Genomic DNA, 25,632 nt, shown 5'->3' on the forward strand with positions numbered 1-25,632 from the left:
GACGAAGCAAACTCACCCGAAGGCCCTGGGTAGCCCCCAACAAACTCCAGTTCCGGAGAAGTGTCTGGGCCACTGGTAACCATCAGTTTCTCAGCTGCTTCCTCCATGTCAGGCTTCAGACACAGGGTGTCAGGGTTAAATTCCTCAAGATGGTCAAAACAACTATCCATAGCATAAGGCACTCCTCATTGTCATCAAAAATGCATTGCAAAAACAGTAAGGTAATATTCCTAGAGCGGGGTGCAGCACCTAAGATAGAAAAACCGAAAGATCAAGAATACAGTGGTAGGGATCTTTCTGGGCCCTGCAGCTCATCTAAGGAGCAGCTGTCACCAGTGTCTGTGCTGAAGTCAACCTATTTATCTCAAGCATACTTTGAATGGTTCCACACAAAGCGTACAATGTCCTCATCCAGTGAACTGTGTACAGACTCGAGATTCAGAATTCCAATGTGCCACTTTCATGATAAGAATGAGGACCCATGCTCAGCGTAAGATTTTGACTGAGACATTTGCTTTTCATTTTTCCAGCAGCACAAGCCCAAAAAGGAGGGTCAGGGGGTGAGCTAGCACTGCAGGTGGACAAAGCAGCGTGGAACAGCGTTTCAGAAACCTTTCGAGGAAAGGCGTGGAATAGCACTGCTTGAGTGGGGCAAGTCCCCACCCTCCATTTACAGGGATTAAGCAGAGTAGCGCACAATTTAAGACGCCCACTTTTGAACAACAGCCGACAAGAACAGGAATCAATGTAGTGATCCTGCCCCAGTCACTAGTTCCAATAGCAGACCATATCCGACACCAACATCAGGCACTTGCAATCCTAAACCGTTTTGGCTTCAGGCTTCACATACTTAAGAAAAAAAACCTGTATGGCGGTTCCAGATGGCGTCTTTTGGACAGAGAAAAATGCAACCGAGAACGGTGGCATATTCAGCTCTGGCAATGTTCTTGCTGCATCATTGCCTGCAGCAGTTGTGCAAATGCCATTACTGGGAAGGGGGCTGTGTGGGACCACTAACACTTCCTGGGGATGTGAACAAATCCATAAACCATCTGCTCAATTATAGAGATGAGGAATTTCTGGGGAGGATGGAATCCTCCAGGTTTTCCTTAATTGTTCAACCATACTAGCCAGTCACACTACTGAGTGTAGTCAGCATATGTTTTTGCATACTTGGCCAATGCAATTACAAGTCTGAAAATAGACAAAGCAAGACCAAACTCTTCAACCATAAGTTACATTAAAGCAACCTTCCCACCTTGAGCCTATGCTTAGCAGGTTCTGAATCCGTCAAGGAATATGAATTAAAATAAACTGAATTGTACCAATGCATGATAATTAACTGCCACATTAACAGAAGCAACCCCTATAACTAAAGATTGTATTGGGCTATAAAACAAGCACAACTTAAAGACATTTGGTAGCAATGGCCACACACCCATTGTATAAAGACACTAAGGAACTTTGCAATACCCTGAAAATGTGCAATCATACTGAACGAATTGGCGGGAGTCAAGGCTGACATTCTCTCTGCAATTAGAAATCTATACATTTTGAAAAACATTTATCTATGATTTCTAAATATATACCACTAAGATTTGTAATGTAAACCAATAGATATACAGCAGCAGTGTACTTTTTGATGGGACAGGATAATATATTTGAAGATATAAAATCGGTCTTAAAAGATCCCCTGCACATCACAATGTTCAAATACATTTTAATTTATCAACATTGGCATGATCCAACAAATAAAGAAAGCTCATAGAGACCACATTTAATCAATATCCCAGAAACTACTAAATTTAAATTACTCATACATAAACCATTTTGGATGGGAGAGCAAGGCATCATCACCAGTACACAACTAAGTTCCAATAAGTTGATCGAATGATTGGAAAGTGTTACAGACGTCAAGCCAAGTGACAGAAAATTGTCTTGATGGGAGATACATGCCCTTGCTGGTAAATGAAAAATACCAAGTTAGCTACAGTTTTTTACATTTTTTATGTGGATAAAGGGTACTGTAACTTCGGTGGGTTCTATTGCAAATGAAATCCAGCAGTGCAGGTTGGAAGGATTCACCAAACAGGACAATTGCTCACGGAGACTGGTATTTCAATAGACTCTGACCGTGACATGTGAATGAAAAGGTCAGGGAGAAGAAACATTAAGAAGACAGAGAAATAAAACAGGTGGGAGCTAGTGCAAAGGAAAAACCATATGAGTGGTGGACAGTGCCACTGTGAGCAGTGGTATAATAAAACGTCATTGACACATGACTAAGCATTGCCTATTGAACGCATAGCTAATCAAACAGATTAGTCAGTCACCTACCATTTACATTCTCTGGTCCATGCACTTGCAAACAATTTGCCATGCGCATTCATGTTCCCTTTCCTATTGTTATTGTGACCAGAAATACTGGAGTTCAGATATGTTACGATGATTAGTGCAAAATAAAAATAAAAAAGTTACTTAACTCCAAACATGCAGTTGGCTATATTAAGTTTTCATAAGTCTGCTTTAAATAGTTTAGTGTTTTTCAGGGAATGTATGCTGCCGACCTTAAAGATGAACCATCAAATAAAGATAGGAAATATTTCAAAACGTCACTTTCCACTCAAAGTAATTATTGGAATCCGTTTTTGCATCATCATACACCTAAAAGGGCAACATAAAACCAGGCATTTCATTTTCCTATGAATATCTTGCACGATACTTACCTGCAAAGGTTCACTATGAGGATTATGAATATTTATGATGGGGGAAAAACTGCTATTTACAGGAACTCTTGCCCCAATAAAGGGACGTAGTCGATAGGGGTTGGGAATTCCAACACCAAAAACCTGTGGAAAAGAAAAGAGAAGACCTTAAACAGGATAATCAATCAGCTGACTACACGTCTCAGGAAGTGTAATTCTAGTAATGCAATTGGAGCAGGAAAAACCATCTTTCAACAGGCGAGTGTCAACCTCTCCAATTAAACAGGCTCTGGTGTTTGCAAGTCATTAGTGTATAGCACTGCAGACTGTTTGACGTCAAGAGGGTGACACACGGCTCTATCATTTATTTTCAGAAGCTGAAATGCATACTTGAGTGTTACAGAAATCCCTTTCCAAATTAGTTAAGGATGTATATGGAACGCCAAGGGGCGCATCACACCGCAAGAGCGAAATGGGATCTACTCATTTAGATACTGATCTATTCCGCAAATAACCTGCTCACTTTTTGTCAACTAGTCACCAATTTCTGCAACCAAGGTAGGTAAACCAGCAGTTACCCTTTACAGTCCAAATATTCTGACTATGCACAATTCAGCAACACCGCCTCTTCGTCAGTAAACGCCCTGAGTAATTATACATTTTACTGGAGACATTTACACCCACCAATTATATCTGACACTATTGTAGTTAAATGTTATGCAGTGTATCTCAAATAAATACTTGAAATTAATCTGTTCTTCTCGTCCAACACCATTAAAAGTAAGGAAAGCTCTTTAATACAACTTCTGACAATTTGATGATAAACGTAGCTTCTATTTCTATGAAAGCACCATTCATTTGATGAATAGATTATCAATGGGCCGTTTTAAATGACAGTAAATGCTTGCTCATTTGTATTGGCACCTCGTACCAGAGAACGCTGCCAAAGTACGAAGTGCCATCAGTCATCGAACTAACCCAAATGAGAAACAAAGAACATGCATTTTGAGACGGCAGGAACTCAATAAGAGAACCCATGACTGTAGAAATAAAATCAATTTCCGAATTGAGCCACAATACACCTGCACTTGCGAGCACTGCATTTGGTGTGTAGCTAGCGCTGCGTTAGTAGAGTAATGCTACTGTACGATCAACACATCAATGTGAATAGGAAAAATTAAATCGCAAAATTAAAAAAATAAGTCATCTGCGAATAGCACTTGTGCAGAGCAAGACCACGAATTATCCAGTGCAGATGTGTGAAGTGTGATATTAAATCCCCCACCTTAGAATCACAACGTTGTCAGGTCTTTGATGACTTCGTTGAGAAAGCACTTGGCAGAGTTGTTGTTACTTTAGAAACCTTCACATACATGCAAAGCACACCTTATTTTTCTGCGAATTCATGTAAAATGCCAAAAGACTTTAAACTATTTTCCCTCACCTGGTAGGTAAACATTCCATGGTTAGACGTGTTAATAAATAAAGTATTTTCTACATTTCCCACGACCCTTGCCAAAAAGACAACATCAAACGACGTGTTTCCTCCTGGGGGAATTTTCTGAAAAGAAATAGAAAAAAACGATGCATTAACCGTTCACAAAAGTGTCTGCTTGACTTTTAGCAGCTTTCTTACTTCTGGTAGTCAACGTCAGCCGTTCAAGATGGTGCAGACATAAACAAAGTCCGTTTAAGTGGCTCAAATTAAGCAAATTTGGAGATAGAGTATGGGCTTTAAAAATAAATAATAAATGTAAAAAAATAAAATAAAATCACCTCATATTACTATTTGAAGTCCACAGAAGAACAAGTTACTTACCGACTGGATGTTGCCCCCACGTATTCCTCATCCTTGATATTCGATATCCAGCTTCAGAATTATTTTTTGGCAGAGGGAGCTCTGTGTTGACTCGATGTCCCTCGAAGGCCTCCGTCTCGATGATGTCATCGAAGGTATATAGCACATGCAGCACCCATTGGCTTCAGTTGTTTTTTCCCCATACAGTAGAAATACCCGCATAACCACGGGAATGACCGTACTCAGCCTTGAAGGAACGAAAGCTGTAATGGCATGAGAAATTCTACTGTGGGATAGGTTCAGAGGGCAATGAGGAATACATGGGAGGAACATCCAGTCGAAATAACGTTACCAGGGTTCTTCAAATGGATTGTGTCCTCCCTTGTATTCCTCATCTTTGATAGACTCCCAAAGCAGAGTTTGATTTGGTGGAGGGAACAGAATTTGATTTAAATGGTTTTCATGAACCGAGTGCAGGACTGCTTTTCCAAAGCTCCCATCCTGACTGAGGGAAGATTCCATATAGTAATGCTTTGTGAACATGTGGATAGTCGACCACATTGCCGCTTCACAAATACTTTTTATTGGTACACCCTTTTGCAGGGCTGTAAAGGTAGCAATGCCCCTGGTGGAACGGGCCCTTAAACCTTCAGGATGATCCTTCCCTGCCAGCCTGTAACATTCTGAAATGGCCAGAATGATCCATCTGGATAAGGCCTGTTTGGTTACAGCCTGACCCAGTTTGTGGCCCATATATATTGTGGTCACCCTGCTACCTAAGGGAGAGATTCTGTAGACATTTTCGACTAGGCCCACTAGAACAGCCAACACTAACTGCCTTTCCGTCCCCAGATTTAAGCTTTCCAAAGTTGGGGGGATGTAGCTTTCCTGTAAAAGCTGCTCAACTTTGGAACTCTTTGACCCCATCGCTACGAGCAGACCATCCCTACACAAACTTTAGATTGAACCTCACTAACTGGCTTAAAGCCAATGACCAGTAAGACCTCACCTCCTCTATATTCGTTTTGTGATAACCCTCTCTGCTATCATCCAACTATCTGTAATACATTCCTCCTGCATGTGCATCTTCCAATTATCTGTTTGACATTCTCCCTGCTATTGCAACCTTCCGCTATGACATAATGTATCGAATTGACAACTGCAATTCTGTGTAATCATTGTTCTGTATTTATATTATGTGTAACCTAAGCTGCAAGTATTCAAGTAACCTGTGCGCCCTGATACCTTTGGGTCCGGCGCACAATATAAATAAACAAACATATGCCCATTGACCACACACAGATGCAACAGCCCTCTGCTGCCTACAATGGCTCTACTTTTGCAACCCTGGTTGCCCATCGCTCTACGGGGCGGCAACAAATAAACACTGCCATTGCCATGCCCCATGCCCACACTGAGGCCACTCTACCACGTGAAGTTGTTACTGGTGCCTTGCCCCATGACAATGTTACTGTTACTATGCCACGTGAAGTAGTTATTGCTGCCATGCCCCATGACAATGTTACTATGCCACGTGAAGTTGCTATTGCTGCCTTGCCCCATGAAAATGTTACTGTTATTATGCCACAGGAAGTTGTTACTACTGCCATGCCATATGCCCAGGTTGATGTCACTGCTCAGTGTTCTCTCACCAGGCCATCGCAACACCACTACCCCTGTCACTACCATCATGTTCCCCTTAGCAATCTCCCACTTACGTGTGCCCTGATTAACTCTCGCTCCCTTCCTGCACATGCCCTAGACGAACACAACCTGGTCACCAGGGACAACCCTGGCCTACTCTTCCTCAGTGAGACTTGGCTTAACGAGACATCCGGCCCTGCCCTCACCCTCACCATTCCTAATGGCTTCGCCATCCATAGACAAGACAAGACCGCTCCTCACACAGAGGTGGGGAGGGGGTCGCTGTTATCGCTAGGGAGACCCTCTTAATCAGGTGGATTGAAGGGGCCCTTGGTCCAAACTGACTACCTACCGCTTAAACTTAAGCTCTCCCACAGCTCCACCTTTGCCATCCATATCGTCTACCGCCCTGCTGGCCCTACCACTGACTTTCATGAAGCCCTTATTCACTCGCTCTCAGACAACTTAAAAATAACATCCAAAGTCTTACTCCTTGGTGATTTCAACCTAGGGCTCAATTACCCTAATGACTCCCACGCCACCACCCTTAATAAAGCGCTCTCCACCCTTGGGTTCTCCCAAGCCATCACTGAGCCCACCCATATCAAAATGCAGGACCTTGGACTGGCTGTCCCATCACAACTGTCTCCTACATGACATTGAGGTCACTCTTGTTCCATGGTCCGACCACTACTGCATCAAGTTCAATATCATTACTGCCAAAGGCCCTTCTAAGGCCACCATCCCTCTCCCTGAGGCACTTTCGAGAAGCGCTCGGCATTTTACCATGGAAAATCTCACCCAACACCTCTTAGTGCCCGCACTACTGCCCCTGTTCTCCAACGACCCAGAGGCACTCGCAAATGCATTCAAAAGCATCATCACGCAAGCCATTGATACTGTGGCCCCACTTACACTCAAAAAAGCAAATGCTATGCTCCAAAAAAAGGGCTGCGCTTACTAAGTGGAATAACAACCGCAACAAGACCAACAAAGCTACCTTCAAGACGCTGTCCAAAGACTACAAAAATCGCCATCATCAAGGCCAAAGCCTTGTCTCTCAACACCAGGATAGCTAATGCTAAATCAGGGACCAAAGAAATGTTCCGCATCTTCAGAGAGCTGGAGACCCCTGCCACCCCGCCCCCACCCTCCAAAAGCATAAGGCTTGGTGCAACAAAATTCAATGTGCCATGCTCAACAAGCTAGACTCCTTGCACTCTAAAATCCTTGCCCATCAACAGCCACTTAGCAATATCATTGCTAAGAGCTACAGGTGGCCATCACCTGTTACTGACCCATGCCAATCCCCCTTGTTTGAATTCAAGGACATGAGAGTACCCGAAGTCACTGCCCTTCTCAGATCCATTAAACCGTCCAACTGCAAAGGGGACGCCTGCCCAGCCCAGGTCATCAAGGACTGTGCCCCTTCTCGTGCCCTCTTATCACAGCGTTCATTAACGCCTCCTTCCAATCTGGCCACGTTCCGATTGGACTTAAGGAAGCGTGGGCTCGTCCATTCCTCAAAAAACCCACCATAGACCCTTTGGTCCCTGGGAACTACAGACCCATCACCACCGTCCCCTTCTTATTAAAAATCTTGGACAAAGCAGCTTTCCTGCAGGTTCAGAAATTCTTGGAAGACCACCATCTTCTCGGTCTCCATCAGTCAGGGTTCCGGCCAAGACATGGCACTGAAACGGCCCTCCTTGACCTTAAAAATCAGATGGATGATCTCAGAGATGCAGGCAAACCTGCGCGCCATCTTCTCCTTGACCTTTCAGCTGCCTTTGATCTGGTTGACCACAAGACCCTCTGCCATCATCTATCTATCGCAGCCAACTTCTCCCCAAAGGCTTGTAATTGGATAACCTTGTTGCTACAGGACAGAGCGATGAAGGTTTTCTCCAAATTACCTCGTGTCACTCCCAGCATCATTAAATGCGGTGTCCCACAGGGCTCGTGCATTGCTCCCACCCTCTTTACAAGGCCTCTATTCAAAATCCTGGACACTCTGGGCATCTCATCCACGAACTATGCTGATGTCACCCAGGTGCTCATCCCCCTCTCTGGTGATTACCGGACGGACTTGAACACCCTCAACTCTGTCTACTCTACAATCCAATCCTGGATGGCAGAAAACTGGTTGTACCTCAACAGTGAGAAAACAGAACTTCTGCTAATTGGCTCCCCATCCACCTTGGACAAGCTGGATAAACAATACAGTTCCTTCATCGTCAACAATATCTCCATTAATGTCTCGCAAGCCATTAAGACCTTCGGTGTGTATCTTGAACCCAACCTGTCCATGAACAGGCAGGTAAATGGCATCACCTCGGCATCAGCATACCACGCCAAACTAATCAATGCTGTCAGACCATTCCTCTCCAAAGAGAACTGTCTCACCATCGCCAGGCCCATAATTGGCTCCAGATTGGATTATTGTAATGCCCTTCTCGTAGGAACCTCATAAAAAATCTGGCTAAACTTCAAATTGCTCAAAACAATGCCCTTAGGGCCACCACAGGGCTCTCTCGCAGGGACCATATCTCAGGACTTAGGAGACGGGTGCACTGGCTACCAGTCAAAGAAAGGATCATCTTCAAAACCCTTGCTCTGACTCACAAGTGCCTCCACGACTTGGCCGCCCCTTACTTGGTGCAAAGAATCTCTATGTCCCTTGGTACTAGACCCACCAGGACGCCTTAGTCCAATAGGATAACTGCTCCCAAAACAGGAAAAGCGCATGCTGGTGGCAGCAGCTTCCCAACCCTGGCTGCCACCCACTGGAACGCCCTCCCCCCACATATCAGGCTCAGTGATTCTCATGCGGCCATTCGCAAGGCCATCAAAACTAGGCTTTTTGTCTAAAAACGAAGTCCTACTCTGTATCTCTAATGTGTCCAGCTGCAACGATGTAACCTATTACTGTATCCATCTTCAGTACCTGTAACTTGTACCCAACAATAAGCAAACTCTCTGGGCAACATTCATGTAACCTGAATCAAGCCTTCTTACGTTAATTTTACAGCGCCTCGATGCCCGCGGGCTGCAGTGCGCTCTACAAATCTAAATAAATATAGCCAATGAAAAGTTGATCATCAATACATAGTTTTGACAGTCCAGATGTATAAAAGCTCTACGAGGGTTTCAACCTACCCAACCTATGTAACCTCTCCTTTTCCTTGCTAGGATGAGGGAGGGAATCGAAAGACGACAAAACAATTTGTTGTTCTATGCGGAAATCAGAAATGATTTTGGGTAAAAATGAAGATTTAACCCTTAGAACTACCCTATCCTTGCAACTCGCTCACTCTACGGGCTGATGTTAGAACTACAAATAGAATGGTTTTAAAGGTTAACAACCTTAAAGGACATGAGTGTAAAGGTTCAAAAGGTGCACACATTAGGAATTTTAGAACCAGATTAAGGTCCCAAACTGGAACCTGGAATGGAGATTGAGGGAACACATTATTGAACCCCTTTAGAAATTGTGTCACCAGTGAATTTTGAAGTATGACCATTCCTCTGACAAGTGCTTAAAGATGGACAACGCTGCCAAATATCCTTTAATAGTACCAATCTGGAGCCCCAGATTGGTTAAAGATTGCAGAAAGGATAAAACATCCAGTGTTTTACATAGAAAAGTATCTACATTATTTTCTCTGCACCAGTTGCAGAATCTATTCCAACAGCAACAGTACAAAGACTTTGTTGCTGGCCTTCTGGCCGAAAGCAACATCTCCATTATGTCATCCGGGCGGTCCCAATCCTTGTATCTCAGCCTTAACAAAACCAAGCGTGAAGGTTGAGTTTTGACTCTGGATGACAAACCCAACCCTCCTCTCGCGAGCGAAGGTCCTCTCTTTGTGGAAGTCATATTGGAGGACAGATGGACATATCCAGAAGGTCAGGGTACCACATCCGCCTGGCCCAATCCGGGGCAATTAGGATCATGCGTTTCCTGAACTTTCTCAACCTCCTGATCATGTGAGGAATGACAGGGACTGGAGGAAACGCATGCAGGAGTGGAAATTCCTAATCCACCACAAACGCGTCTCCTAGAGCTCCTCTTTGGGGAAATTCCCTGGAGCAATACAGTTCGCACTTCCGGTTGACACCTGTCGCAAACAGATCCACTTGAGGGGTTCCCCATAGGTTGAAGATCTCTTGAAGGACTTCCTGAGCTAGTTTCCACTCGTGGGAGACTGTGCTCTTTCTGCTCAGAGCGTTTGCTGCTGTGTTCTCCTCTCTGGCTAGGTGAACTGTCGATAGGAAGATTCCTTCTTATCGACATTGCCCAGTACCAGAGCTGCACTGCCTCTCTGCACAGTGGTAGTGACCCTACACCTCCTCTCTTGTTGAGGTAGTCCATGGCCACTGTGTTGGTCCGTCATTATAAGGACATTCTTTCCCCGCACAGATGGCAGGAAGGCCTTCAGCGCTAATCTGATTGCCCTCAGCTCCAAAAGATTGATATGTAGTTTTCGGGGTCTTCGGGGTTGTCGGTGTCGACGAAAAAACAACATTTCTGAATTCTCTTTTGAAATAACAAAGTCGTCACGAAAGTGAAGAAGTGTGACGTATTTCTCGAAGCTAAAGCTGTCGCAGAAAAACAGAACTGAAGCCAACGGGCGCTGCGCGTGCTATATATACCTTCGGTGACATCATCCTAGAGATGCAGGCCTTCGAAGGACAGCGCCCTCTGCCGAAAAATATTCCAAAGCAGCTGAAGCTGGAAATCGAATATCCAAGATGAGGAATACGTGGGAGGACACAATCCAGTCGAAAAGATTTTTTAGACCAATTTGTTTGCAAAAAAGGAGACAACTACAGCAAATACATTTCTTTCGGATTAGCAAGTTCTTGTACCAGCTATACTTGAAAAAAATGTGTATTTAATGCGTCTGGCTAATACAATGAAGCATTTTGCATACATATCTCCATACCAAATAAAAATGAGAAAATAAAACAACTCCACTTTACATATAAAATCAACAATATTAAAAATCATCCAACAGTACATATACTGCCTATTCAGATTAGGTTGTTAAAATGAATAAAAGCTACCATTCAAATTCATGTCACTAGGCCCGTTATCTACCTCAGTACCCGTTCTAAATACAATTAGTGATGGCACTAATTTGCCTTATGCGGGTTTCAAATCCTTTCATTAACATGCATTGCGGCCGCAGTAATCACAAGGGACTCTGCAGTCACAATCATAGACCAACACTGATCTGTTACAATACTGCCTGGCAGTGTGCAGAAATGCTCATAACCCTTGAGATAACAGTTGGATGACTTCAAAATGTGCCTACTAGTTTCTATGAAGATGGCACACAAAAGAACAGTCTTTTTTTTAGTTGAATATTCTGCCATGCACCAATATGCTCCATAACCTGCAGGATGTTTAGACACAAATACATAAAAAAGCGTCTTAATGTAAGTGAACATGCCTTTATCAGGTATCTACTCGACTTACGATATTCAAAACTTTGTTTAACATACTCCTCATAACGCTGTTCTTTCTCGAATATACCAATAGATCAAACTCAGTCCCATTACTGTGTCTTGAGCTTTAGTTTATGTAAATAAAAACCAATGTCTGCAGCCTCTATCAGAGGCATTCCAATAATCCCCATATGAACTTGTACAGAATCGATCAATTCAAGATATGCTTTATTGCCCCTTCAATAGTATACATTTCCTTTTGATATAAAAAGTATGTCTGGAAGGTCAATTGTGGAACTAGCTTGATTTATTTTTAAAATAGCTTACTACAAGTTAATATCCTAATGATATGTAGGGAAGTAGTGCCAAGTTCCATTCGCAAGGCAGCCACAGAAACAGTCAGGGGAAGGCTCAGAAGTGACCAGAGTATTTTTCCTTCTAATTTGTCTAGCTAGCCGACATGCTTTTCAATTGCTTTGGTATATACCTCCAGTAGTCCCTCTACCGAGTCTCCACCAACTCTCTTGATAAATCCCTTCAATACTAACCATCGTCACATTGCTTTAGCTTTAATATAGGCGTAGTATTGAGAGGATGTGGGAACTCTGGAAAACAGTATCCCAAGGTAAACAGATGTTTTAACCTGCTCCAATTTAGTACCATTGATATGCCAGTTAAACCTAGTAGCATGACGACCATTACCAAGAATGCGCATGACCTTGGACTTTGTATAGTTAATCTTCAAGCAGTTAGCTTCCGCAAACCGGGCAAGGATATCAGTAGCTCTTTGTAGGCCAAGTGGGGCGCGGTCAAGTAAGACCGTGTCGTCAGCATAAGTAATCCACGGTATCGCTACCCCACTAATACGAGGCGGAAAAACCTGTGCTGCGCTTAACTTCTCGCCCATGTCGGCCACATAGAGATTGAATAACGGGGGCACCAGAACGCACCCCTGCTTTAACCCCCTTTGGTAGACATGGGGGGAGGAGACATCACCATCTTGTGAGAGACGGACCTTGACAGTAGTATTGGTAGATAGGGCCTTAATAAAGCGCAGCAGATATTTGTCAATACCCCATCTTTCCAGTTTAGACCATAGAATGTGGCTGTCGATACAATCAAATGCTGTTGTATAAATCGACAAAACATAAGAAAAGTTCTCCATCAGCCCCACTTCGCAAATCAGCAGCTAACAAGCTCAAAGCCCACATAGCCTGTATAGTGGAATAGCCCTTCCTAAATCCTGGTTGGTAGGGTTTAAACAACTGTTTGTCACTATTCCACTTGTTCAACAATTGTAATCAAATTGTGGCAAAAATGTTACCGCTTGTATCTAGCATAGCTAATAATCTATGGATATTAGGATCTATGCGGGAGCCACGTTTATGTATCGGAAACCGTATAAAATTAAGCCAGCTACAAGAGAGCACGCCCAGTGTGCATGTTTTGATGTACATTTCATGCAACACTCTGGCCCAAAATTGAGGTTTGGACTTCAATACAGCGTTAGCTAGACCGTCCAGGCCTGGGGCCCTGGATGGTTTAAGTCTTACCAAGAAGTCTAAGATATCACTGATTTCCATATTCAGTACTGGGTCATCCAAACAAACAAATAGAGGCTTTTTACATGTGCCTTCCAAACTTCTTCCACTACGGTACAAATTTCCTTGGGAGCCATCGCGGCCAAATAAGTCTGATATAAGTACCAGTATTTCGGTGAGTCATGTGTACAAATTAGTCTGTATACCATTTTCCAGTTAGCTGATTCAAGACTAGATTTATGGCTACGTAACCAATAAAACCAGAAAATAAGACTCAATTTTTATTTTTTGTTCTTGAAAGTTCAGGTTCTTTTTCATTTTTTTAATGGCCCTTACTTTCTAAAGTAAGCACTTTTCAATGAGAATCTTATAATCAAAGATTCTGGAGCTAGCCTTGCCTATTACAGAAATCTTCCCCGCCACATAAAGCTAAGGCTTAATTAGTGCACATAGTTCACCCAAATCACCAGTACAGCAGTCCAATACTTCTTCCGGAGAGCAAGCTATCTGCATTATGTACTCCCCTTTTAAGTTGGCCTCAGGCCACACAATTCTAAAACCCTGGGCGTTGACTGATGCCTTGCTTAATTCAATATTCCTGTTCTTCTGGGAATATACTTGAAAAACAACTTTCATCATTGCGTGATCACTAACTGGAGTGAATACAATTTCATACTTCAATGTTTTACAATGTAACAAGTCGGTGGCGAATAAACTGTCCAAACATGAGGTACTGGGCCCATCAGTCCACGTAACAACCTCCAGCTGAGTTTCATTTTTGCTTGGAAGCAACGGCACAAGATAAAATCCCAAAAGTACTTCAGACCACCTCCGGTCCTTCTGTATTGTGCTCAAGTATGTTCCTAGAGCTGCCTCAAATGGTCGTCGGTAATGATGTCACTTACCAAATAAATGCATTGCGGGTTAGTCACCAGCTATCATTCTATTTCCCTGGGGGTTCTTTAACTGCCACATTAACAATATCGCTGCCACCCATTTCAACAGTGTATCAGTGTGAGTTCTGTCTGGGGGATCGTTTACATTGAGTATTAAGGTGCCGACATTCCAATCAAGAAAATTCTTAATTTCTACTGCTAGTGTGTTATGACTAGCTGCGCCAGTATTATAACCCACTGTCTCATAACCTTGTCTAAGGCCTATGCATAAGCCACCCTTGGGTCTTCCCACCAGAGCTTCACTGGCTGGTTGTACAAATATTTGATAAACATCCATTGAAAAAGTCGACATCAGGCAGGTTTCTTGTAGCATGACTATGTCAATCATGGCAAGGGCAGAATAGTCAATTGGTTGTGTAGTAAATGATCTAAATCCCATTGTGTTCCAGGATAGGACAAGGCCAGTATCAAGGACAGCTAGGGGTCAAAACAATAGTTCTTCTACCAAAGGCCCCCCCAAGGCTCATTGGACAGAGTTTGATATATTAGTTTAGATTTTTGTCCTGGGTTGCCCGACTGTACCAGTTATACTAATGATTCAACATGTGAAGAAGAGACTCTGGCTCAGGATAGTGGATATGGTAAACCTCAGACAAAAAAACAAAAAACAGCAAAGGTGTAACTTATATTTCCAAGTTAAACTGGGTTATGTTGTATGTAAAAGAACTATACCATTTTTTTTTTAAACCAGGTTCATTTTTGGTTCGAAAGCATATAGGTAATTACAACATAACATTTACAAACAAGAATCATACTTATGTTCATGTCTTACAGTTCGTAGGAGTTCACATTACCTTCGAGGATTTTCGGTTTTCGATTCTTTCCCTCCTTCCTCCCCCCTCCTCCACTCACCCTTTCCTTTTATCCCCACCCCCTATAAATCCTCCTCCCCCCACCCCAACTTTAAGCACTGTTTTACAATTTAAAGTCCAGACTATTTAGAATTTTACCCGCCTGACATTAGTATCTCAATGTCTTTGTGTTTGGGAGAGTTCAGATCACGTGTGTTCCGGAGCAGGCAGGGTTTGAAGAAAAGGGCTTCTCTGTCCCGTACATGTTTATGGAATGGGTTCCAGGTAGTTAAGAATCTTAGGTATTTATCAGTACTGATGGCGCATATCTTCTCCGAACTATACCATTTCAAAATTTGCATTTCATAAAAAGTTATGCGGATAACATACTTGTAATAGATAAATGAACAATCGATTAAAAGGATTTAAGAACGACTCAAAAGAAAACACTTCTGTCTTCTTAGACCTCTGCATTTATCTTAACACAATTTGTGGTACTAACAAAACCACCAGGGCAGTTTAAACTGACAGGTGTTTAGGAATGAGAGCATGCAATGTTTACGAATTTAGTCCTTATGCAGTACTATTTTGTTTATTTTATTTTTTATTTAGTGTGATTTAGTTTTACATAAAGTTTTCACACAACTTTAGTTAAAAGAAAATTTTACACGTATACATTCATGTGTACCTAGTACCAAGTATACGAAAAATTATCGAATATAAAAATTCTATTAAACTAGGCCATTCCATTTTTTCCGCAAATGTGTTAACTTCGTGAGACTCAGCGCCTCTTGTATTTTCTTCATTGAAGATGTCTTTCTCATCAACCCCTCTGACTCAGCAGTCCGGCTTCAAGACCTGCCGGGACTGCAAGTCTAAGATGTCGCTCACCGACCCCCACCGCATTTGTTTGTGGTGCCTGGGCTGGTCGCACGACACCGACGACTGCTCGAAATGCCAGTCGCTGACTGCCAAGGATTTGCGGAAGGGGAAGCTCCAGGTAGGTAGGGGCTCCAAGCCTGTTAAGTCCCGGACTTCCAAGTCCAAGTCCAAGGGGGTTTCCACCGACTTGAGGGGCGACTCTCCCCGTCGGAAGGATTCCCGGGGACCTCGGTCCCAGAGTGGTTCCCGCCACTCTTCTTCCTCATACCGGAAATCCAGGAAGCGCTGTCACCGGTCGCCTTCCCCGTCCTCCTTGGAGGATGGTGCCTCGAGGAAGGTTTCGTGCCCTACGAAGTCCTCGACTCTGGAGGAATGGGCAGCGTTTCGAAAAAAGATGTGGAATGCGTTGGAGGGCACAATCCATTCGAAGAACAAGTTACTTACCAACTGTTTTGTGTGGGTTAGGAAGAGCATTTGGTAGGGATAGTTTTTTTTATGTTTCACATAGTTTGATTGCATTATTGAAATATATAAAGTAGGATGTTCAAGACCTTCATATGTAAATAGGTACTGTAAGACTGTGTTGAATCTATGTAAAATTGATGTAATTTATTGAAAACCTAATTAAAAAAATAAAACTAGGCTATTTCATTTATCCATAAATCTAAAATCAATTTTAAAACATTCCTTCGTCCCATCGCTAACATGCTAAATGATTTACTTCTGGAATACATTTAAGCAACCAATTTCTACATGCTTAATTTAGACAAAAACCTGGTACATCTGTCAGCATTTTATATCCCATAAATAAAAAGAAATAAAATCACATAGGAATTTGCATACCACTTATTCCAAAAAAATGTATTTGATTGCCTTAACCTGTCATCAATAATACACCTCTGCTCAACCACAAAACATGTCACATAAAGGATGGTGACTTTGCAGCATAAATTGCCAACAAGAGTTGGTCAACACTTTCACACAACACTCAAAACATTCTATTAATTTGAATTAATCCAAAACATAGATCATCATAAGAACATTAATGTGGTCTGTAACTGTGTCACACCTAAATTTGCACCTAAAGAATTATAGTTTCACCTTTAAATGCATCAACCCATAATTAGTTCTCAACTCTGCTCAAAATTTGATTTCAATCATTAGAAGAAAAAAAAAAGAATCTCGGTGCAACTGATAATACCCACACGAGACGAAGGCTACCTCTACTAAACTATAGCTTTGAGGCCAAACACTTCACATTCATTGGGCAGGTGGTACCGTCATTAAATTGCTCAAATCATTTTAATTCTTAGCAAAAGATGACCAAGAGAAAGTGTGAATGAAATATTAGGATTCATCATGCTTTTAGACGACAAGGATTCCCTTACCAACGCCGTGTTTCTTACATTATTTTCACCCATATGGGCAATTCTTAGTGTTTCATAATGTTTACAATATATAACTAAGTGTTTGCTGTTGTGGGTGCAGACAGAATCTACAACATTCTTTGGGGTGAATGAACCAATGTTTAAAGGAATATTCGGTCAGAAATATTATTGGCCAAAAAGATGGGCAATAATAAAACAAATATCTAAATAAAAATGTTTAAGTCCCTATAGAAAGTTTCGAGCAAATGAAGCTGAGCCAATTGAGTCGCAGATGTCCTATTCTGATGGGAAACGTGATGACTTGATTCCAAATGTCTTCAATATCAGAAAGGTAAAGGTTAAATAGGGTCAAAGCAAGGCTGCATCCCTGCTTCACCCCTGTATATGTAGGGATTTCTCCAGTAAGAGCCCCTTGCTTTTTAATGGGGGCTCTCTAGCAAGTGTCTGTACGTAGCATTGCAATTATTTGACTAATAGTAACAGAAAACCCATTTTACCCATTATTGACCAGAGAATATCTCGAATTACACAGTCAAAGGCAGAGCTTAAGTCCAGCGAGGCCATTTAGACAGTTCCTCCGGCTGAATTCTAAACTGCATGTAGCACGCGAGACAAAATGGTTGCGTTTGGGTACGTTTTCGAAAACCAGTTTGATGTTGCGATAATTAATCATGTTTTTGAACAAAGTCTTCAATCTCATTTAGTATTAGTATGGTGAAGACCTTATAAGAGGCATCCACCAAGGCAATCGGGCGGTAGTTGGTAGGTTTCGCAGGGTTGCCTTTTTTGTAAATGGATACAATCAAGGAAGTTCCCCAAGATCGAGGGATGTCACTGATGTTAAAAATGTTTTCAAATTTCAATTTGAGGATACCTGCCCAAAAAATAGCATCCGCCTTTAACACACAAGCAGGTATGCCTTCAGGCCTGATGCCTTTGAATAATTCAGTTTACCTAGGGCCCATATGATGTCGTCTATAGACCATTTAATGTGCGGTAAAGATGATAGAGGCCTGACTGAGAATTTAATAGAACGAAATGCTATCGGCATCTGAAATGTCAAGGAGATATGTTTTGACCAAATATCTGCTGAAATGGTAGAATGCATAGCATTTTTTGAACATATTCCATATGGATTTAGTATCACAATTGCAAAGATGTTTAATCATCCACTGATTGTCAACTAGAAGAATCTTATATTTGTGGTTCTTACAAGCATTCTTGTATGTCTGAAGATTTTTTTTTTTTAATATGATGAACTTTTCTAGTGACAATTTCCTTTTGCCTAACGCTCTTATGTCTGTGTTCTTCTGACGCTTTAACAGTGCAATTTCCCACTGGTATTTGTGTAGATGTTGCACCTCATTGGGGTCATTATGACATGCTATAATAGCCAACTGATCCTGAACAATACGACTGTTAGTGGCCTCTATGAGACTAATGTCTCGATTTGAATGAGTTAACCTAGGATCAAACCTTACTGTCGAGCACAGCTTACAGACCAACAGATTACAAAGTTTCTTATTCCAACGAACTGAGAGTAGCAGACGCTCTATTTCCACTAAACTCAGAGCAGGAACCTTCTCCAAATAATTGCAGTTGCTCATCATTTTAATTGTAATGACATTATGATCACTAGATCCAACTTCTGAGATTTCACATAATTGGCAGAGATCCATCAAATTCACCGATATGTAAAAATAATCTATAGTTGAGTATGCATGCCCTCTATGCCATGTAAAACTCAGAGCATCTTGTCTATACCCCACTACAAACATGTTCCATGTAGCAAAGTATTGATTCCAACGATATCCCAATTTAGCAGAATGTCCTTCGGCCATTGTGGGGTGCTCATATTTCTGGGGCGATTGGAACAATTTGAATTAAAATCGCCACCCACTATGATTTTGTACTGAGAATTGCTTAACAGAGCATTTTTCAGAATCGAGTCTAGGATATCCATTACACCATCCAGACCCATCATTAGAGGATTCAAATATAGTGTAATTAAGAGATCTGTTACTGTAACATCACACACCTGATTGATTACAATGGCTAATATGGCCTCTGAGGTGTGGGTTAAGGAGGAATGCATATTCAAAGAATTATTGATTAAAATAGCAACGCTGCCAATCGGACGTCCTTAGCCTGGTTTGCTTGCCAGAGAGGTAAATGCAGTGTATCCATCAACACACAATTGATTTTGACACATGGTTTCTTGCAGAAGAATAATTGAAGGTGAGTCAAAGATAGAATGTGAGTGCAAGCATGCAAAAACATTGTTGAACTCACACACATTCCACAAATGATATTTAATCTTTGTATAGCTAAGAGTTTGGTTTGTAAGGTTCTATAGACAGTATAGTTTTTAACCAAATTTTCAACCCAGGACCAGTCCTTTATATTTGACACCATGGCTGTCAAAAGCGATATGATCTCAGGTTGAGAACTATCAGATGCGCCAGCATTCGTTAGCTTCTCCCTAGTGCTAATGGCCTGCGGTAGTTGATATTCAATAAATTAATGTGCGCACTCCTCTTTTGCGAATAGAAGCCTATGAATTCCAAACTCCTCAAGATCCTCACAAAATTCCCATATTTGCTTAAGTATTATTAGAGAATTTACTTGACATATCATTCTGTAATTATTTTCAGGAGCAAGTTTCACCCACTCCACATCATTGAAGTCGAGTATCCTTAACATGGAGATCATACTAAAAGTTTTAAATAAAAATGATCCTTTAAGGGGTGTTTTTTCCATGTATTGCAGGATCACTGACCCATCCCATAATGATGGAAGTATCAGCTGATATTATCGACAACTCCTGTACGTCAGACCACTCGTCATAAGGATTTCTGGGGCCCGGGTCCAAAATACCTTCATCTATCCCTCCGCAAATACCTCCCCTCTCGAGCTCTTCGCTCCTCTACCTCTAACTCCCTCAGGGTCAGTCATTTTTCAAAGAAACGGGCTGGGGGTAGATTCTGTCTTCGGCTGGGGCCTCCCTCTGGAACAGCCTCACTGCCACTCTAAAACTTGAGAACCATCTCCAGTTCCGGAAGCACCTCAAGACCTTCCTCTTTTCTTCTGCCTTCGCTCCCCCTCTCCCCTGCAGATGTGTTCTCTTGGCACAGTGCACCTGGCCACCCTCTGTCCTCCGGGCCCAGGTACCTGCTCAGCCTGCCACCCTCCCGTATTGCCTCCGGGCCACGCCTTGCACTGGGGTCTGTATCTGTACCCATACAGCCCCCCCTTTTCTTCCTGAATTTATCAGACCTACCCTGTCTGTTGCCTTAAACCTAGCACTTGCAAATTGCAGTGTGCACTACCACTGTTTGTTGCCTTTATTATTTATTTGTTTATTATTATTTATCAGTTTCTCCTCTGCTTCACACTTTCCACTTCTCCTCGCTTGCATGCACTTTTCCCCTCCCCCTCTCCCATACACTTGCGCGTTCTCAATGTCACTGGACCTAGTAAGATCGCTGTTTTGTTCTCCCGTTCCCCTTCCTTGCCTTGTTGTGCACTGATGTACGAGCGCGATAGAAATAAAATATCAATATCAACCTTCACATCGAAGGTTGCCTTGTTATCAGAATGCCTAGAGTCAGATAACACAACCTCCTTAGTTTTTTGTGCAATTTCAACATCAATGCCACCCATAAGTGCATGCATTGTTTGTTCAGACTGTTCACTGCAGTTACTACAGAGTATAGGTGTCACTAGTGTAGTACTTTCCGAGGCATGGGTTAGAGAGAGCATATCATTATTACCCAATTTGGTCTTAATAGTTGTTCGAGGATAGAAGGACGATAGTTAAGCTTGCTTACCGCACTTCACTGCAGCAGTACCAAACACTGGTTTGGATTCCTTTACATCTGAAGCTTTTTGGATTGGATTTCCCCCTACTTGAGATTCTGCGAGTGATTTCACACTTCCCTCACCTAACACATTTCACTTTTTTTGTTTTTTTTCTTGTATGGAAGCGTGAGTACCATGTTGGTAGAGGGAACTGATGTAAGGTCAGGCATTTGTAGAGCTTCAAGACTTTCATCGTTTAGTTTCTCCAAATCAAGAACCACCTCATCATTAACATGGAGACTGGCATTCTTACTGTTCACAGTTTGATTGTTGTGGCCGATGGTAAGGGGTACCTTATTTTTAGTGCCATTTTTTTCCATTAACAATTGTTTCAGACCTCGTCTTTTAAGTGCTCTTATGTGCAAGTATTTTTGGTTGTGCGATAAAAAAAAAAACAGTAGAGGGCCCATCCATGTCTTTTTTTATCAGGACTATTGCCAATGACAGGAATGGTTTCAATTTCCGGGATGCGGTTGGATTCTTGCTGCTCTATTATCTTTATCAGAGCAGATGGACTATCGGGAATATCATTGGAATAAGCAGTTGCCCCCTCACTAAAATGTACTCCAATGTGGTTGGAAACCTGTGATAAGTGCATTGCAAGTTGCGTAATCATGTTTTCAAGTTTGTCAAATTGACTGCGGCACAAGCCATTATTTATCTCGGTATTCAAGCTCCCATCCAATCTCGGCTCTTGCCCCATAGGACCCGAGGAAGTTACGGCCTGCACTTACGAGTGTCTCAGTAAAGGAAAGGAATTACCTGCGGGATATGTCTGGGAGTGTTTTGTACCCACCGACATCCCGTATGTTTGCAAGCTCCTAGATTGAACTGGAGTACGTAGCACTTAGTCACAAGTAGCTTTGTTCGAAGTACTACCACCTGCCACATAGGAATCCTTCAATTTTATTATTTTTCGCAATCAATTCAGTGGATGTGTTTTTTAAGGCCCTGATTTCGAGATGTGTCAATTCTTGTCCTTTAACAGATTCAAAATGCGGCTTATAACTGGAAATTGCTGATCCACATTTTCTAAGTCTTGTACTGCCGAAAACGTTCCTAAGAATGCAATATGCAATGCTTCATACATTGTTGATGGAGATGCTTTCGATCAACTGGGCTACAGCAGATATGTGTTCTTTGTTCGTTACCCTGCATAGGATTATTCATTGAAGGCTCAACAGGGCAACTTCTTGTATCATGTGACTCTGGAAGAAGAGGAACAATGTTCTGGTTATTGCTCAGGGCTTTCTTGCAATCGAGCACCTGTCTTTGGTGAAAATGTACATTGTCAATCCCCCCTCCCTTGCCAGAGGCAGGTGTAGATGGTCCAAGAGACAAGAGTACGCTTACCTAATTCATCCATTACCACTGCGGCTATAATAGATACGTCTGCTAGATCATTCGAAAGGGGTTCAGATATCGTTTGAGGTTAGCAGGTAAGGGAAGTATTGTCTCGCATACTAAGAAAACTCTGTTGTATAGGATGGTCACAGTCGTACACATCTCTGATAGGAAATGATTTCCGTTTCATCACCTTGTCCACAACTGCATGAATATGCTCATGCATATATGCAAATGCTGTGTCCTGAAAAATATCATCATGTGTACTAGACTGAAGATCTGGGAATTTAGTTAGTTGCTTCTTAACATTGCTCTGTTCGTTATGAGACAATGTAATCATTTGAGCATCATTCAACACCGGCTGAACAAGAGCCAGAACAAGGGTTGCTTCAACAGCCTTGGAGGGTTGGCTTAAGGCCTTACATATCTTTCCACTCCGTAAACTACTAGCCATGTTCGATTTACAGCCACACGCCAGCTAGCAGAGCACCATCAACTCAGTCCCCCAAAGGAACAAAAACAGGCACTATCCAAAACACAGGAGATGCTTATCACATATTTATAAGAAAGGAGCAAGCTGTGCGCAGGTAGACAAGTTTGCTACAACTCCACGCACAACATGCATGCAGCAAAGCGTGTCCGATATGTGACCGCTTGCAGCTTTCACCTAACCAGCCACTGCTGAAGGACGTCGATTTTTTTGTCCTCCTCACAGCCAAAAAGTCCCTATGCATGGAGAGCGAACATCACCATCCACGAAGACCTCACAGTTTAAACAAATTGTATCTTACAGATTAGCATGCCAAAGTAAATACCCTGTCTATTTGTACAATGTGGGCACACTAAGCATTGCACAAGAAAGAAAAAAAAATAACCAGCTAATGTTAACCAAAGATAGCAAACTACGTGGTCTACTATAAACATATAACAATTATCCTTTTACCATAAAATTAAGAAAACCAAATCATAGCATACTACTCATCCCCCCCACACCCTAACAGTCCAACAGCACACTTGCAGGCACTTCCGGGTGCGCGGGCATGCCGGTATTAGAAGGCTTGCTGGGAGGAGGGGGCGGGCGGGGTTGACACGTAGGCAGGGTTATTACAAACAAAACAAAAAAACAGGAAGTAAGGGAACGTAAATGAGAGCAGAAGTCCCCAGCGCAGTAGTCCCAGCCCAGTTGGTTAATTACTCTTTAGGCAGTTAAATACTTGGAATGCAAATCCTGGGTGGATTTTGCCCGCGTTTCGGCTTCACAGTGATTCCTCTTGCCGACACAACACAACGGCCACACAAAGAGTAGAGGGAGCAGCAGAGGTTCAGCCCAACAGCGCACTTGTAGGCCCTTCCGGGTGCATACTATTAAATCAAGACCACTGCTCAAAATTTACCATAATGATCTAGTGCACGATTAGGAATAGTTGCAAATAATACTGTTTACACATTATTTTGTTCTGGTATACACCCCAATCCCATCTGTTCCTTCCTCACAGAAATGCCTCACCCTCCATAAAGAACTCCTTATCTCCATATGCACACCGATGAACGAATCGCTCAAACAGCAGACACTTTCCAATATTCCATCCACCCACACCACCCCCAATAAGCAGTTCTCGATTTTGTATCCACCATAAATGTACAAAGCACCACCTTCCAGACAATCCTCCACAGGCACACACCAAAACATTTCCACTAACTTACAATCCATCTGCCTCTTATAAATTCATCTCCTTTCTCCACTCACCTATGATCTCCAAAGAAACAGAACCACTGTATATCCTGACATGCACATGTCTAACCATCCATTCACATGATATGATATATTACATTTATAAGGCGCCTATACACAAGTGTTTCATTACATTACACAATCAATCACAAACATGAGGAGAGGCCGAAAGAAAGGAGCTGTGATGAAATAAAGGAGACGTGAAGGGAGAGGGAGGTGGGATAAATCAGATGATCCTCCCAGAAAACCTGGCAGGGGACCCTTCTCATATAGCCAGGGAAAGGCAGCCGCTTTCTGCTTCTGACCTGGGTGTGGTGTTCTGCGGAAGGATCACCTGAGGGGGAGCAAGTTAGGAGGAGTTGTAACTTTCCCTGAGACCCCACCCTTCTAATGGCTTATTGTAAAATAGAAAATGTTAGCCAAGTTGATTTTGACATTGTGGACTCAAAGTCCCACAATCCTCAAAGTACTGGGACGAACAAGAGGGTTGCAGAAGCATGAAACTGCAAAGTGTAGCTATTTAGTAGAAATTACCCACACCTGAGGGAGAATGGGAGGCTTTAAAGGCCCCCTCGGGAGTAGGCCATAGAGAAGAGTGGCGGTAGGAAGTGGAGTAGTTGTGAACTCTCCACGTTGCAGCTGATGCAGAATCTGGAGGAGAAAGCAGACACCGGGACCACTGTCTAGTGTCGAGCAGTTACCGGTCGTGAGAGGGTCTTTTCCTCTAGAAGCCTTAATTGCAGAGGTTGCACATCGTAAACCTTAAAAGCTTTCCCCGAAGTAAGACTGGCTCCTGTGGCAGGCGATCACCGGAGAGCCTCAGGAACAGAGAAAGCTCCTGTTTCGACTGGCACCGGCCACAGCAGACCGAAGGAAGCAAGTTGCCAGGCTACGAGAAGCAGCAGAAGCAGAGGATCTGGAGGCAGCTAGGCGAACGGACGTGCACGCCAGACCTGGTGAGTTCACCAAGAGATTATGACACCAGAGCACTCCATAACCGCTCGCTTGGGAAGTCGGAGTGCCTTAACAATAGAAGCACAAGCCGAGTACAATTCAAAATTAAACATGTTTTTGAACACCGAACTGGCATAAAGCAGACAAATAATTTTTCTAACCAAGCAGACTTAAAAAGGAGCAAGTGGAATAATAAGAACTTATCACCAGACCAAAAGGGTGTGATTATATTTATGCGGGTGATATAGAAGGCCAGCAACAAGAGGGGGCGATACTTCAAGAAACCAAAAAAAACTATTGCCCAAACCAAAAGACAACTGTAACAAGGCAAGTTAAAAAGAAAAAACGGTGCCAAAGCTAAGATGGGCCAATGAGAATCCAAGTGTTTGTAAAATCTATTGCCCATATTTGATGAAGCTCATAAAAGGAACTGGCTTAAACCCACAAAGCCAGAGAAGTATCAGAGTAAGACAGAACCAATGTCAGCATTTGGTTAATGCAGAAATGGGGAACCAAGAGTGTCAAGAAGGCTGCCTTTCTGGTAGAAGGTATTCAGAAGTGGAGCATAACTTGCAGAGTTTG

At 42.6% G+C, this 25,632-nt stretch overlaps 1 protein-coding gene across 1 annotated transcript in view; it reads right to left on the reverse strand.

Annotated features, from left to right (window-relative positions):
• The window catches only part of TMEM131 (transmembrane protein 131), a 2,512,175-nt gene that overhangs the window by 1,767,462 nt on the left and 719,081 nt on the right, over positions 1 to 25,632 (reverse strand). The window contains exons 6-7 of the mRNA XM_069636582.1: positions 4,150 to 4,266; positions 2,727 to 2,849 (exon numbers count right to left, since the gene is read on the reverse strand). Of these exons, the coding sequence (XP_069492683.1) occupies positions 2,727 to 2,849; positions 4,150 to 4,266 (240 nt within the window). The remainder of the gene's footprint in view (positions 1 to 2,726; positions 2,850 to 4,149; positions 4,267 to 25,632) is intronic.

Source organism: Ambystoma mexicanum, chromosome 7p (genome assembly GCF_040938575.1).
Source record: "Ambystoma mexicanum isolate Mex_15411 chromosome 7p, UKY_AmexF1_1, whole genome shotgun sequence".
Lineage (NCBI taxonomy): Eukaryota > Metazoa > Chordata > Amphibia > Caudata > Ambystomatidae > Ambystoma > Ambystoma mexicanum.